Here is a 14,886-nt window from a genome sequence, read left to right on the forward strand (position 1 = left end):
TGGTCACATATTAACTAGAATTCATCACACAATGTAACCAACACTAGTAAAAACTGTGACCATTACAAACTATTTTCACATATTTTGTCATTGTTTAAATAAAAAATATGAGAAATACTAAGGAATAATCACGATAGATCATTGTGACTATAAGTATTTTATTATGAAATTAAAAAAAGAACATATGACAATAAGTGTTTTATGATAATAGTTTAATTTCATATGTATGTCTAAAAGTATTGATTTAGAATATAAATGAATAAAAACATGTGACAATAAGTATTTTACTATGACATTAAAAAAAACACATCATTAGAAGTATTTTATGGTAACGTTTTAGTTTCATGTGTATTTAAAACTATTAAATCGAAACAATTAAAGATAAATAAAAATATGATTATAAGACCATTCTTTATACTACCACTTGCCACTATAGTGGTGAGTGTCATATCATCACTATACTCCCTACCACTAACTCATGTGATACCTACCACTAAACACACGAATCCACCTCATTTTTTATTTAAATTTAATTCAAAAATACATTAAAATACAATAAAACATATATATATATATATATATATATATATATATATATATATATATATATATATATATATTAAATTTAATTTAAAAACAATAAAATATATATATATATATTTTTTTTAAATTAGTTTTTATTCAATTAAACAAAAATTACATTAATTTAAAACACACAACATAAAATAAAGAAGATAATAATAATAAAAAAACATAAAAATGCAACCACAAACAACTTAAACTAAGTTTTTAAACCTTATTTTTAATGACTAAATTGTGAGGACTCTCAATTTTCGCTAAGCTTTGACGTGTTTAAACGATGTGTGTTTTGTGTCTTCATATTGGTGCATGATCACACCAAACGGGTCGCCTTCGTCTACGTTGTTTATAACAAAGTTATAAATCCCGTTGAATTCAAGGCATTTAACCCTCGTGTTGCGAAACTTCGAACATAGTTCATCAAGACTACGACTTCGACAACCCATTAAATCATGGAAAACGTTTCCCACATTTATCCAAAAGTTAGGAGACATTTCTAGGTCTTCTAAAACAGTTAATCATGCAAGTGCTAAGTTCTCTTTTTTATTTTTTGACCAATTCATCTTTTTAGGAGCCATTGGTTTTGAATTTATCAAGCAAAAGAAGTGTGTGATTGTGAGAAGAACAGAAAAGAATTGTGTGAATAAAATGAGAGAATAAATGTTGTATTTATAGAAGATGTTTAATGGTTTTGAAAGGTAAATTAAAAAAACATTTTAAACCCTAAAATATGGCAATTACTCAACAGCCAATCAAATTAGACATTTCAATTTGTTGTCTGGAGCACGAAGGGTCATGACCACGACCACCCACCACGAGCCACCATAGGATTTTGGGATATAATCATAGGATTTCCTATATACCATATGAACACTTGTTTTCCCATATATGAAATATATATTCTCACTATACACATACAATTCCAGTGCTATACAAAAGATCCAAGAATATACAAAATACATCTAACATCTCCTATTTTAGATAAAAGAAGCTATATGGGTTTTAACTCGATGCCATCCAAAATAAGCCCTTTAAGCAACTTTTTTTCAGAATAGGTCAACAGAAGATCCTTCGAAATGCATTCAGTCGTTGCACCCGTTTGAAATTCCCATATTTGTACTTCCATCCAGCCATTGTTCCTTTGCTGTGGACGGCCTTTCCTTCTAGGTCTATTCAATGGGTTGTGTGTGTTTTGATTAACCTTTCGTCTAATATTTGGGGTCTGAGGAGTAAGTAAAAATATATACCATGGACGAGTTCCATGTACAGAGTTGACAACATCAGTTACTTTCAGTGGACGCTCGAATCCAGAATGGTTTTCTTGTAGTTTGTAAACAAGGTAGCATCCATATGCTGTTTGAGGGGACAGAATTTTGGATTTGCAGCTTACCCAAAATTTGCTAACATGAGAATCAAAAGCCACTTCTCCAAATCTGCAAAAAGACATTGTGTTTAAAGAAATACTAGATTAATAGAAAAACATGTTTGACCAGAATTTACAATATAAGATTCCGGATCTGTATATGTTATGCATTTATTTTTTAATAGAGAAACACCGTGGAACTACACTACTAGAAAAAGGTTAATAGAGTACGGTTGAAATTATGAATATAGTACGTACATAGCAGGCGTACTAGTAGAGGGGTGTATTAGATTACATGCATAATAAAGTACGGCTATTTAACCGTATTATATGTATCTTATACCATCCCATACAATCATTACATACAATCATCTAGTACACCATATATAAACATCTAATACACCAAAACAACCGTACTTGATGTCTCAAGTATCATCTAATACGCCATATATACACATCTAATACACCAATAAACAACTGTACTTGATGTCTTATTCATTCCTATTCCTAGCTTTGCATTCCAGACTTTCCAGCCCATTCTGGCTTTGCATTCCAGCCTTATTAATCAGCCAATTCCACTCCATGGATGCTGTGGAACACATGGATCATCATTCCAACTATTCTAACTAAAACAAACTCTTTAATTTCTGCAAAGCTTTTAGCATGTGAATTGTAACCAATTGATCAATCTCCATAAAATACAAACCTACTATATGATTCCATTCCAACCATAAGAAGTGGGGCATCACTGATCATGTTTTAATTTTAAAAAACAGAAAAAAAAAATTAATATACCTAGTTCATTAAACATAAAAACATTCTTAAATTTGTTAATGTCACACATCTGACCTCTCTTTCCCCTTTGTGGCTAATTCAGTGTATGCCTATAAAAACAAGAAAACTTAGGATTCAAAATCTCAAATAACTTTTAATGAAGAAAACTCAAATTAATGGACATTCCTGCCATTAACACCTTCATCTATAGCAATGTAAGGGTGAAAACTTCTCCACAACATAAAAAATATGAGCAAATACAACATGAAATACAAGGGATGTTTGTGTACCTCCATAACAGCAACCTCCTTAACTCGAAATCTGCAAACTTCCACAATAAAACACAAAATATAGCATCCTACTTTTATATATCACATTTTCCATAAAAACTTTCGTCCAATTCCTCACTAGAAAATGGTTTTTTGAAAAACATAACCAATTATAACAATGTATATAGAACAACTAACCGTTAACTTGAAAAAGACTTCACTTTATCTTCAAAAGTTCTCATCCATGTTTTAACACGTTCATCCAATTCCTCACTAGAAAATGGGTTTTTGTCCTTCCAAATGTTCTACAAACAAATTAAGATAAAAAATTTGTTATTTAACAAAGGTGACCCACTAGTACAATAAACAAAAATGCAAAAAAAATATCTAACAATATACTTACATTCGGAAATCCATGTTGTCGAAAAAGTACAAACTCATGCATCCAGTTCATAACGTAGTAACCACACTCCAATCAGACAATTGTTGATTGCACTAAAAGGATTATATACGTATGAGATTGGAATAGTCTCTGAATCTTTTGGTCCTGGACAGAAAATTTCGAAAGGACCAATGTGATTGAAGATTACACAGAAGATGAATTGAAATTGGAATCTTGTGCAAATATATAGAAATCTTTTCTCCTATTCACTTTTCTTTTTTACTTACAGAAGGGTAAAATGGTCATTTACTCATTTACTCACATTAAGAAAGTTGATATTATATGATTATATCTTGTATTTGTGAATCAGTTACTTGAATATTTTTCTGAAAGAATGATATCTGAAGAGACATTAAGGAGAAATCATGTCATGCAAAGAAGATATGAAAAACAGATAGAAAGAGTTTACTAATTATCAAATAACATTAACTACTTGTTTTCTAGCCTCAGAGAATCAAGAAAAACAATGCATGTTATGTGGAACTGAATTTTGACAAATATTACCTGAGGAAAACGTCAAAGAGCCAATCCTAAGTTCCTGCCCAAGTGAGGCTGCTGCTATAGGAGAAGTTGTGAGCTCTGAATAGATGTTTGGTGAAAGTGTATGATGAGATTATTTTGATGCAGTGCTCGGTGGATTCTCAATTGGAATTGATGATGTTCAACCTGGGGATAATTTGTATCACAACACAAACAAAATCATTTCACAAGGGAATAAAAAATGTGATAATTTCATACCCGATTTAATAAAGGAAACCTCAAGTGCCAACCTGGTTGCAGTGCTGCTCAAACTGACAGCCTAAACTACCAACATGGCATCATCAAATCTAACATCATAATAGCGAGACTAACAAGTTCCCTTTTGTTATCTGAGGTCCCTAATATGGTCATGCTAATCAATTTGTATTATAATGTACAGTGCAAAATGACTATTTTGCCCATTTGGTTGCCACCGGAAAAAGAGTTGATTTAGATCAACATCCTGAGCTTACAAAGGGTTGTGTCAATATATTCCGTTAAAAGCGGAATGCTTGAGGTAATGCCTGTTGTAATCTTGATGTGTTTATAACTATATATATATATATATATATATATATATATATATATATATATATATATATATATCTATATAGTGTGTTTGGTGTCCTAAATAAGATCAGAGATGAAACTGGAAAGGTAATATTAAATATCTCCATCCATTTGTTTGTTTTCTATCAACTATTGATGCAATCAAGATTGTAAACCATATAAAATAAATTGGGATAAAACTATGCAAAAGTTTTGTTTCACTGATGGAAAACAAATACATTTTTGAAATTCATATTGACACATTTTTTTGTTTCTTTGACTTGTTGGCATCCATAGCTGACAAGTTATCACAGGAGAGTGAAAGTTCTACTTCAATCACCAGTCCAGAACAAAAAGACCAGATTACCCTCCATAAAGAATCACCACATTCTGATAATGATTCTAGTGTGGAACATGTTTCTGATGTGAAAACTAATGTGAAGTTTGAACCATGTAAAGGCAAGAATGTAGATAAAATGGAGGGAGATTTATGTAATTTTAAGTTGTTTAACAGTATAGCTGAAATACAGACCGAGGGAGTAAATGTAAAGAAACAAAGTGGAGACTTTACTGCTAGTGACCCAATGGAATCATGTGTAAATACTCGTGTGCTTACTAAATCATACAGTAGTTTAAATCTACCCTCCAAAAGTAGGTTACTAGAAATTAATATGATTATGATATCATAGACCAGTTGAAATTGTCGATTACTAGAAATTTTACTGATTATGGTCTAATAAACCAACAACTGAGTAGCATTTATACTTTTACACAGTATAACCATTATCGACTCCTAGCCAACAAGCAGCATTGCATAAACACAACATTAATCAAAGAATACATTGTCATAAACAGAACATTAATCAAAGAAGGCCGATCGTACCTGTAAACAACGTGAAAGGAGGAGGCGGAAGCGGCTGTAGGGCGGAGTAGGAGACTTCGTCTGTGTCTTCGACCGAAGACCGGAGGCAGAGGCGTCGTTGGCCAGAGGCGGATGCGGAGGCGTCGTCGGCTGAAGGCGAAGGCTTCGTCGTTCTCGTGATAAGCAAACAAGTACACGCAAAAGGGAACGTAATTGCAATTTTGACTTTTGGGTCAATTTTGTTAAGTTTGCAATTTTTACTTTTGACCGATGATGAATTGAATATGTGCTCATATGGGCTACTGATGGGCCCCTTCAATATACAAATCCATATAAAAGAAAAATGGGATTCACGTTCATATATATGTAAAAAGGACAAAAAAAATTCTATTTTTTTTTCTTTTGTTTCTTGTTTAATAAAAGGGAATGTAATTGCAATTTCAATATATTAATATCATGTGAAAAAAATTGATGCCGAACCAAGATGAACATATTAAAAATTAAAATGAACATATTAAAAAGTAAAATAATTAAATATATTTATCAAATAATTATATCAATATTATATTTTTCTCTTTGAATTCATAAAAGGAAGAAGGGGAAATGAAGGTGATGAGCAATTGAGCATTTAGTGATGAACAAAGATTAATGTTCATCACTAAAACATGACTTTGTATAATATAGAACATATTACATGTGACATAAACATCAAAAACTCAACATAGTTTTTATCCTCGCATCATGTTGATACTACACAAGTTTTTCATAATGCAATCATAGTAAATCTCCCCATGAAGAACATCAACTGCAATTATCACTGTTATTGTCCTCCAGTGTCGTGTCGTCTGTGTTGCTGCAAACAAAAATGTATTAAATACATACATAATACTATCTTCATATGTTTCAAATTTACATTAAATTATATTTTTTATTTTTAGATCAAACAAAGGGTTTATTACCTTTCTTCAACATATGATCCTTCGTTATGGTCCGATCTTAAGTAAGCAGCGTCATTAATATCAACATTCATAGATGGAATACCGATAGAAAATGGAGGTAGGTTATCATGGATGTCATCCTCTGAATCATCTGTATCATCATAATTAGATTCGACATTAATTGTGTTGTGATCAATCAATAACTCGCCATGTTGTGATCAACACGTATATTGATTCATAAATCCTTCACATATCATATATTCTTCTATTACATCCAAATCATAGACCTTTTTACAATTTTGGTACATTTTACAAGGACACCAAATGTAACATTCTCCTCTATGCACCCGACGATCCTCAACAACTTTAAGAAACTTCTTGAGGTTATGTACATATTCACTGCTAGCCCATGGTAGTCCATACATCCAAGTTTCATGATACACCTGTGTAATAAAATACCACAAAAAGAAAGGATTAGAGTCATCCCACAAAATAATAACAATGTAAAAGGTATAATATAATATAAAATATAAATATTAACTATCTGTTCTATCAATGGGTCGGTTGTTCTCAGTAACGTACAGCTCCAAGAACGTGCAATACTCAAGGACTGTTAAGTAGTATTTTTCATTCCAATGTTCATGTTAATTACAATTGATTTTAACAAGAGGGTGTTTGAATTTTAAGATTCCAATAATTTTGTTTGGGGACAATAATTTTGGGGAGAGAGTAATACTTACTTCTAAATTAGTTCAGCTAGGTTTGATATTAATATCTAACACTTTTATTTTATTTTTTTTTCATTTTCCTTTTCCTTTTTTTGATTAACTACTTTTTTTTAGATTCTTTTTAGCATAATTTCAGAGTGGAGGATATCTTTTTCAGGTATCATAAAAGCGGCCTTAATGCAGTTTTTGGTACATCAAAATATATTTCCGACAAGAACAGTTTTTGGTTTTGGAGAAATTAAGAAAACAAGTTACGGAAAATAAGGTGGGGAAGGGCTTTTTTGGAATTGGAATCGGAATTGGAATTGTTTGTGATTTCCGTGAACTAATGGCGGGAGTTGTCACATTGCAATCAAGTAAAAAATGCGTTTTAATTTTTTTATTTTGTCCAAATTTGAATTTTTGTTACACCTGTTTGCAGTTATTCATGGTGAAAATTCAAGAAGGAAGATATTTTAGCCATGTCTGCAGCTGGAAGATGTCTACAAAGGTAATTTTATTTTATTTTAGAAACTAAATATAATTATAATAACAAAATGGTTGTTTTTTTGTATATAGGGTATGTTGCAAGATAATCTTCCGATTATGCCCTCGGATGTTATAGAGCTGCAGAAGCTGATCATCAAGGGAGACATGTCCCTGACTCAAAAGGAGCAAGAAAATACAGCTTTGAGGGACCAAATTAAACAATTTGAAACACATTGGTCTAAACATGAAATTAAAATGAAGTCTGTGGAGGAAACTTGGCAAAAACAAATTGCTTCTTTACAGGTCACTTTACCATTTTACCCTTTTACAATTTGGAATTTTGTCTTGTGATTAACCTTAGTTGGTTTGGGCTAGTGACTTTACCCTTCTACAATTGAGTTTAATTTCTTACCCTTTTACCAATGAATTTACATTATTATCCTTTTTTTACAAGTGATTTTACCTTTATACCCTTTTACAAATAAGTGAGTTTACTTACCATATGGTTTGTTGTTGAATGGTGCAGAAGAGTTTGGTTGCAGCCAAGAAGAGTTTTGGGGGAGGGGATTCAGGGGGATGGCATTAGCAGCATTTCTTTAGGAACTCAAACTCTTGTGGAATACAATGGTGGTGGGGTGGTGACGGATCATCTATCAAAGGAGTTGGATCAAAAAACACATGATTTTGATGATGATGCTAAAACCATTATTGGACAACAACAACAACAGATGCCTTATCTCAAACAAATGGAAAAGTTTAAGAAGGTCAAAGATAGATTTGAAATATGGAAGAAAGAGTACAAGAATCGATTAAAGGAGACAAGGGCAAAATTGGTAAAAGGTGTAAATGGGGAAGGAGGGACAAAACTGTCATGGTAGGGGAAGTTAAGCAAGAGATATTAACTAGTGTTTATAGGTTTGCTTGCTCATGTTGTTTAGAAAAAGAAAAAAAAGGAAATCTTATATCAAATGGTAAAGTGTTATTTTTTTCTTCTTATTTTATATTGTTAGGGTATTGGGTTTCAACTGTTATAGTGAACTGTGAAAATATATGAAAAGATAAATGTTTGTTTTTTTTTTCAATTGTGATAATTTGATTTGGTTTCTTGATTTGGTATTTTGATTTGGATGGGTGTCATGTGTTTAAGTTATATATTGTATCATATATGTTTAGATTGTTTTTTCATTTGGATTGAATCATGTGGTTTTGCTCAATGTATGTTTAGTTCTTAACTTCAAACTAGATATTATGTTTAAGATAAGTCCTTAATTTTATATTTATGATTATAAGTACATTCTTTTCATTTATAGACGTAGGGTAAATTGGGTTTATTTTCATAAAAATAGAAACAAATTTTATGAATGTAGTGTTTTATTCATTTATTCAGATATTTTGATAGGCTTGATGAAAAAGGGAATGTGGTCTCTGTTAGTTACAATGTTCATGTTAATTACAATTGATTTTAACAAGTGGGTGTTTGAATTTTAGGATTCCAAAGTCATTTGGTTAAAATTAAACAATAAGTTTTCAAAATAGAGATCCTACCATTTGATTTTGCATCTCGATCACAGGCGCTCCCTTATCCATCGTGAAATAGTTGTAGTTCCTTTGTATTTTTGCCTGTGTTTGTCTGTTGCAAAAACAGAAATCAAAGCTCTTGCCGTATGATGATGATGGTCCGGTGGTGGGTTGGTTGAATTATTGGAGGTGCGAGGCGAGGCTGGCCGGTGATGATGGTGTTGCGACAGGGGAGATAGAGATAAAGGACCGATTAGTGGTGTAGAGATGGAGGAAGGGTGGTGTTAAGGTGTTGGGTTGGGCGGAGAAGTGTAGGAGGAGGAAGCTGAGTACTAGATGTTGTAAGCTGAGGAAGCTGAGTACTTATTCAGCGTATTCAATTTAGGTATTGAGCCGTACTTTATTCCAAAATGTGGCGTATTTTATTTAGGTATTTGATCTTGTTTCTAGTACAACACATTAACCGTATTAGATGTTGTAATTGGGCGTATTATATTTATTTAGCCCTTTCTAATACGGTTTTTATTTACAACCGTATTAGATGTGGGTGTACTGTATAGCCTGTTTTCCAGTAGTGCTAGCTAGAACTCTAACTAATGTTTGTAACTTTAAAATTAGGTGTATGTTACAAACATATGTGTAAATTAGTGGATCCCCAACTACATTAAAGGCCCTTGTTTTTAAAACAATCAGATAGAAAGTGAACCTTGAATCATCAGGTGAAAACCTCCATCTCCACTCATATTCTTGCAAAGCCATGCTTGCTGGTAGCATATGGCATTTCTTTCCATTTTTTGCTAGAGAAAAACACTGTTAGTCAATAGATGTGTAAGCATCTGTTCATAGGCTCCAAAATAGTTACATATGTGAAATAAGTGAACCAACTACGTTTATGATTTTCTTAAAAATGATAGGACTGAATTATTTTAAGAAAATTATACCTCTTCACCATTGTTGATTAGGAACCCTTGGCAAAGAATAGAGTAGAGTTCCTTCTTTGTTGCTTGCTGCACATTATATTTCGACCATTTGATGATATCTTCATAATCACTTGGTAATTTTTGTTCCCAATATGTTTCTGGCATATCCACTTCCTCATTCTCTAACAGTTGATGCTCCACCTATAAAACTTACACTTTAGACTTTTGATCTACTATGGAACGAAATTCCCACTCTCCAAATGCGTTCTATTTACCACAGAAGACAATATAAAAAAAAAAGTTGATCCAATGAATATGCAGTTATTTTTGGGCTTACTCTCTCAAGGGGCCGAAACTCAATGGCGTCTACTACAATTGCATTTTTGCACTCAAATGTAATTTCAAGATCAAGTTGTCTTCTGTGGCTAGTAAACTGAAACAGTTCAGAAATCAACCATCCATCTTCTCCCTCGTCTACTAAGTATGAAGTAAAGGATTTTTTCTCCCCAGCCAATTTGTAATGGATGCCTAAATTGTCCAACGTTGTGTCGTAAAAATCGAACACAAGATTTATTGTGTATGTGACATGTGGTGACAAAAATTGTGCTCTCAGATGCATTTTGGATTCATCACAAAAATAGGCACCATAACGGTAGTCCACTGCAAATCTGCACTCAGATGCAGCAACAAAAATTAAATGCATTAATACATACCACAATCTAAAAATACGTAGAAAAAAAGCAACTAGAAGCAACCTTGATTTCTTTCCATAGACAGAAGATAGATACTCAATAGGTATTAAACAACCTTGTGAGGATATCATTTCACAGTGTTCTCCATCAGCATTTAACAAAAACCACTGTCCATAAAAAAGCGCAAGTTAGATGCGGTGATGTAAAATCTAATTAAAATGTGAGGACATTTATGAAAGTGGGTGTTTTGGAGAGCCATGCACGTTTTTCTTTGTTTTTCGAGTTATAGTGCACATATTGTGTCAATATATCTAAATGTAAAGGGAAATCTGGCATGTGTAGGTTTGTAAATAGAGATCCATGATGGGTGGACTTATAATCGTTTTGCAATGGTTGCCATAAATATCTTTTGGTTGAGCATTGCATGCATTTTAGTTAAAATATTTTACTTTGCAAGCATTATTTGATTTTAATCTTGTGAAACGTAAAATAATCGAATAAACCTATAATCTTATTCTAATTTCATAAATCACAATTTACCCTTCATCAATAAAAAAAAAAATTCTAAAACAGCAGTTTAATAGGCATAAAAAATTACCGTTTTGCCACTGTTCAAAAAGACTCCTTTGGAGAGAAGCATCTTAAGTTCCTCTTCAGATTTGTATACCAGACAAGGTGTCGCAGTCTTACTTATCTCTTCATAGTCTATTGGTGGCTCCCCCTCGTCATAGATCTCTTGTAACCTAAGCGCAATATCAAGTTCTTCCACAACCTCAGACATCTTAGGCCGGTTTTCACGGGATTCCTCCAAGCATCGGTAGGCAATGTCTAAAAATGTTTTCATTGAACTCGGATCTATGTCATATTTCAATTCACGAAATATAATATCATCTGATTTCACCTCTTTACAGCTAAGTTTCCATTTTGGCACTAAATTCTCAAAACGACCACTACTATAATCTCCACATAGTTTCCCACAAAACACTTCGAATAAGACCACCCCAAAAGAGTAGACGTCCGACTCTTTTGTTAAGGTGGCTGTATTCTCAAATGTTGGATCTATGTAACCATCGGTACCTACAGCATTGGTGGGAGCAAAACTGTGCGATTGATTAGCAGGTCCTAATTTCGATAGTCCCAGGTCACCAATTTTAGCATGCCAGCTCTCATGGTGAGACGTGGATAACTCTTCAAACAGTAGAATATTGTTACTTTTTATGTCCCTGTGGATAACTCTTTGTTGTGTTCCATTGGGATCATGAAGGTAGCACAGTCCCTTTGCGGCTGTGAGGCATATGTTGAAACGTTGCCTCCAACTAAGAGTGGAGCTACTCAAATGCTTATCGAGGCTTCCATGAGATGCAAGTTCGTACACAAGGATCCTCTCACCCTCTTCGCTGCAAAATCCCAACAGAGAGATGAGATTCTTATGTTTGTAACGGGAAAGCAGCAGGATCTCTTTCCAGAACTCGGCGTCTCCTTGTCCATGTGTACGATCTGGATCTAGACGCTTACAGGCAACCTGGTTTCGTCCCTCGGAGTAAGAGAGTAGTGCTTTGTATACCTTCCCGAATCCACCTTCTCCAATAACCTTCCACACATGAAAATTGGCAGTGGCTGACCTTATATCATTCAGAACGATTTTAAGATGTTGAAACTCCTTCAGGGCGTCCATATTGTTTGTCTATCAAACAATAATCAGAAAGTTAAAATCAATTGTTGGAAGCAACTGCAAGGGCAGTAATTTGAAAGGGGTGCTTATGTAGGTAAGGCCTAAGGATGACTTTTGGACGAGAAACCCACTAGGTATCTGATGTGAACTAAAAGGATAATCACTAATTACAAATTTCTGAAATCCGAAATAAGCCATGACGACATCTATATGTAACTCCCATTTATTTATTTTTCATACATCACTTTTATTTAAACATATAGTCTATAAATACACCCCTTACCTTTTTTTTTTAAATTATATTTTAAATTGCACCCTTTGTATTATTATATTTGTTATTAATTATTATCATTATATTACAAGTGGTATTTAACAATTGTTATTTATATATATATATATATATATATATATATATATATATATATATATATATATATATATATATATATATATATATATATATATATATATATATATATATATATGTCTAGATTATTCTATTCAAAGTAATTATTGTATTATTGTATATACATGAATGTGGGCTAATCAAATTTTACTTATTTTAAGAAAATTAATAATATATATTATTGAATTAAATATAATTGAAAATATCATCTTAATTAATTACAAGGGTAATTTAGTCAATTAACATAGATTTAAAAAGGAAAATTGCATTTTTTAAGGATAATAGATTCTATTAATTTTAAAAATCCGATTTTACATATTATAATTTTTTTAATTTGGATATTCTGATAGAATATGTTTATGAGTATATTCAAAAATAAAAATATTCTTAAACCATAAATAATAAAAATATTCTTGAACCTATTTCTTGATCATGAGTTTAAGAACTTGTTGTAGAATAACAAATCGTTGAACAATCAATTAAAGAACAAAAACAAAAAATACATTATTTCTTATAGAATACGGGTAACAATTGTTACGAATTACATTTATAGTTAAGGAATAAAACTAAAAAACAATCAAAACGGGAAAGAAAACATCAAAATCTAAAGACGACTAATACATTCTAAAAGAATAATGTGGTCCGTTTCAATTTTGTGGTCTGTTCTTCAAGCATCAACTTCTGTGATTCCAACAGAACTGGAATTCGTCTTTCCATTCCAACAGTATTGGAATTCATGATTCCATTCCAATAGAATTGGAATCTCACTAATATCAGTCATTGAATCATCTACATAAACATACTTAATACCTTTTCAGAGTTCAACCTTGTCAAGATCCTGCACTATCCACATAAATGAAGTGTTAAATCAAGAATTTTTTTTTTGAATATTTAATTACCTCACCTCACATTATTCATACTGTAGTATAGATTCTACAAACAAATCGATTATCACATTACCAGTTATCAATTAAGCTTGCAAAAGGTAATAACCAATAAATCATATAACGTATTACTCAAAAAAAATTTAGGCTTCAAGTATATGAAGCTAAGAATTTCAACGAACAACTCAAATTGAATGAACATTTTGAAAAATAGCAAATAACAATCACTTACTTTTGCACTCCTAAATGATACATCTTTTCAGCATCAATAAACGGATTCTGTTATACCAACATCTATGGTAGCTAATTCGTGATAAGCCCTTTTTTGGAATCACGAATTCCAATTCTGTTGGAATGGAATCCAGCCGCGCCACAAAATGATAAAAAGATTGTGAAGAACAAGTATTTGGGACCAGACTGTTGTTTGCATAAGTAACAAATAAATTCCTGAAGAAAAAAACCATCGTCAACAGTAGAATAACCTCATTAAATGGACACATTAACTACGTTCAGTTTGACACATAATCGACTACCAACTGCTATAAACATTGTAACATACAATTAGCAAATAAGTTAGAGTGTTTTCACATAAACATAGAACCTTAGTCATTATTGCAAGACGAATTAGCTACCAGAGATGTTGGTATAACATAATCCAATTTCTGAATTCAAAAGACCACTAAGGTGTTTCTTGAACCCAAGAACACCAGTTGACATATTTGAGTCCTTTCATCGAACACTTGGCGTGCAATCTTCCAAAATCCCCCTCAAGACAAAATTTTTTAATGGAAGGACCTAATTTTCGATTGAAATCAGCATACCAAATACAATTTAATAAAATCAGAAAGAAGTAGATGACAAGAATTTTGAACCTGGAAGGAAAAGCCTCTTAAGGGACTTGTTATCGTCTTCGCTGCTTTCTTAGGGAGCCCTGTCGTCGCCATAGGAGGGAAGCTGGAGCTATCGAGGAGATAAATCGTGTAAACAGAGAAAGCAAAGCGAAGGGTGGGGAGATATGGAGTGTCAAATTGAGGGGGTTTTGGTCGTCCACTATAAATGTATTAAGGGTTTTTTTTTGTAAAACAACTTTGACCTCAAGCAAAACATGATATTGGAAAAAATAATCGGACATACTTGAACATGAGCATTGTAGTTGGCTAGGCTTGTCGAGAGCTCCGTTTCTAGGGTTTGTAATTCAAGAGCAGCTTGAGCTTCGTCGTCTGACTCTGAGTCGGAATCAGAACTTGATGCAGACTGGAATAAAGGGGTAATGGCAGCTGGAGGGAAAAGGGTGGGGGTGTCG

General features: G+C 32.6%; 1 protein-coding gene across 27 annotated transcripts; it reads right to left on the reverse strand.

The window, feature by feature from the left end:
* Positions 1-1,295: 1,295 nt before the first annotated feature.
* Positions 1,296-12,464, reverse strand: LOC111908112 (receptor-like protein kinase FERONIA). 27 transcript variants are annotated; one of them, XR_008224395.1, is made up of 14 exons: positions 11,220-12,458; positions 10,685-10,788; positions 10,267-10,597; positions 9,951-10,130; positions 9,716-9,819; positions 6,317-6,738; positions 5,379-6,210; positions 3,932-4,093; positions 3,389-3,532; positions 3,184-3,290; positions 3,007-3,037; positions 2,792-2,826; positions 2,649-2,690; positions 2,239-2,531 (listed from the first exon to the last, which is right to left on the reverse strand). XR_008224395.1 is itself a non-coding variant. In XM_042902612.2 (6 exons), exons 1-6 carry the CDS (start codon positions 12,294-12,296, stop codon positions 1,571-1,573), a joined length of 2,238 nt encoding a protein of 745 aa, XP_042758546.1. In that variant the 5' UTR covers positions 12,297-12,464; the 3' UTR covers positions 1,296-1,570. The 27 variants fall into 27 exon arrangements, 3 of the variants coding, with proteins under 3 accessions (XP_042758546.1, XP_042758547.1, XP_023759726.1); XR_008224396.1 differs by having other exon boundaries at positions 3,007-3,044; XR_008224398.1 differs by lacking the exon at positions 2,649-2,690.
* Positions 12,465-14,886: the final 2,422 nt, after the last annotated feature.

The sequence above is a fragment of the Lactuca sativa genome, chromosome 5 (genome assembly GCF_002870075.4).
Source record: "Lactuca sativa cultivar Salinas chromosome 5, Lsat_Salinas_v11, whole genome shotgun sequence".
NCBI lineage: Eukaryota > Viridiplantae > Streptophyta > Magnoliopsida > Asterales > Asteraceae > Lactuca > Lactuca sativa.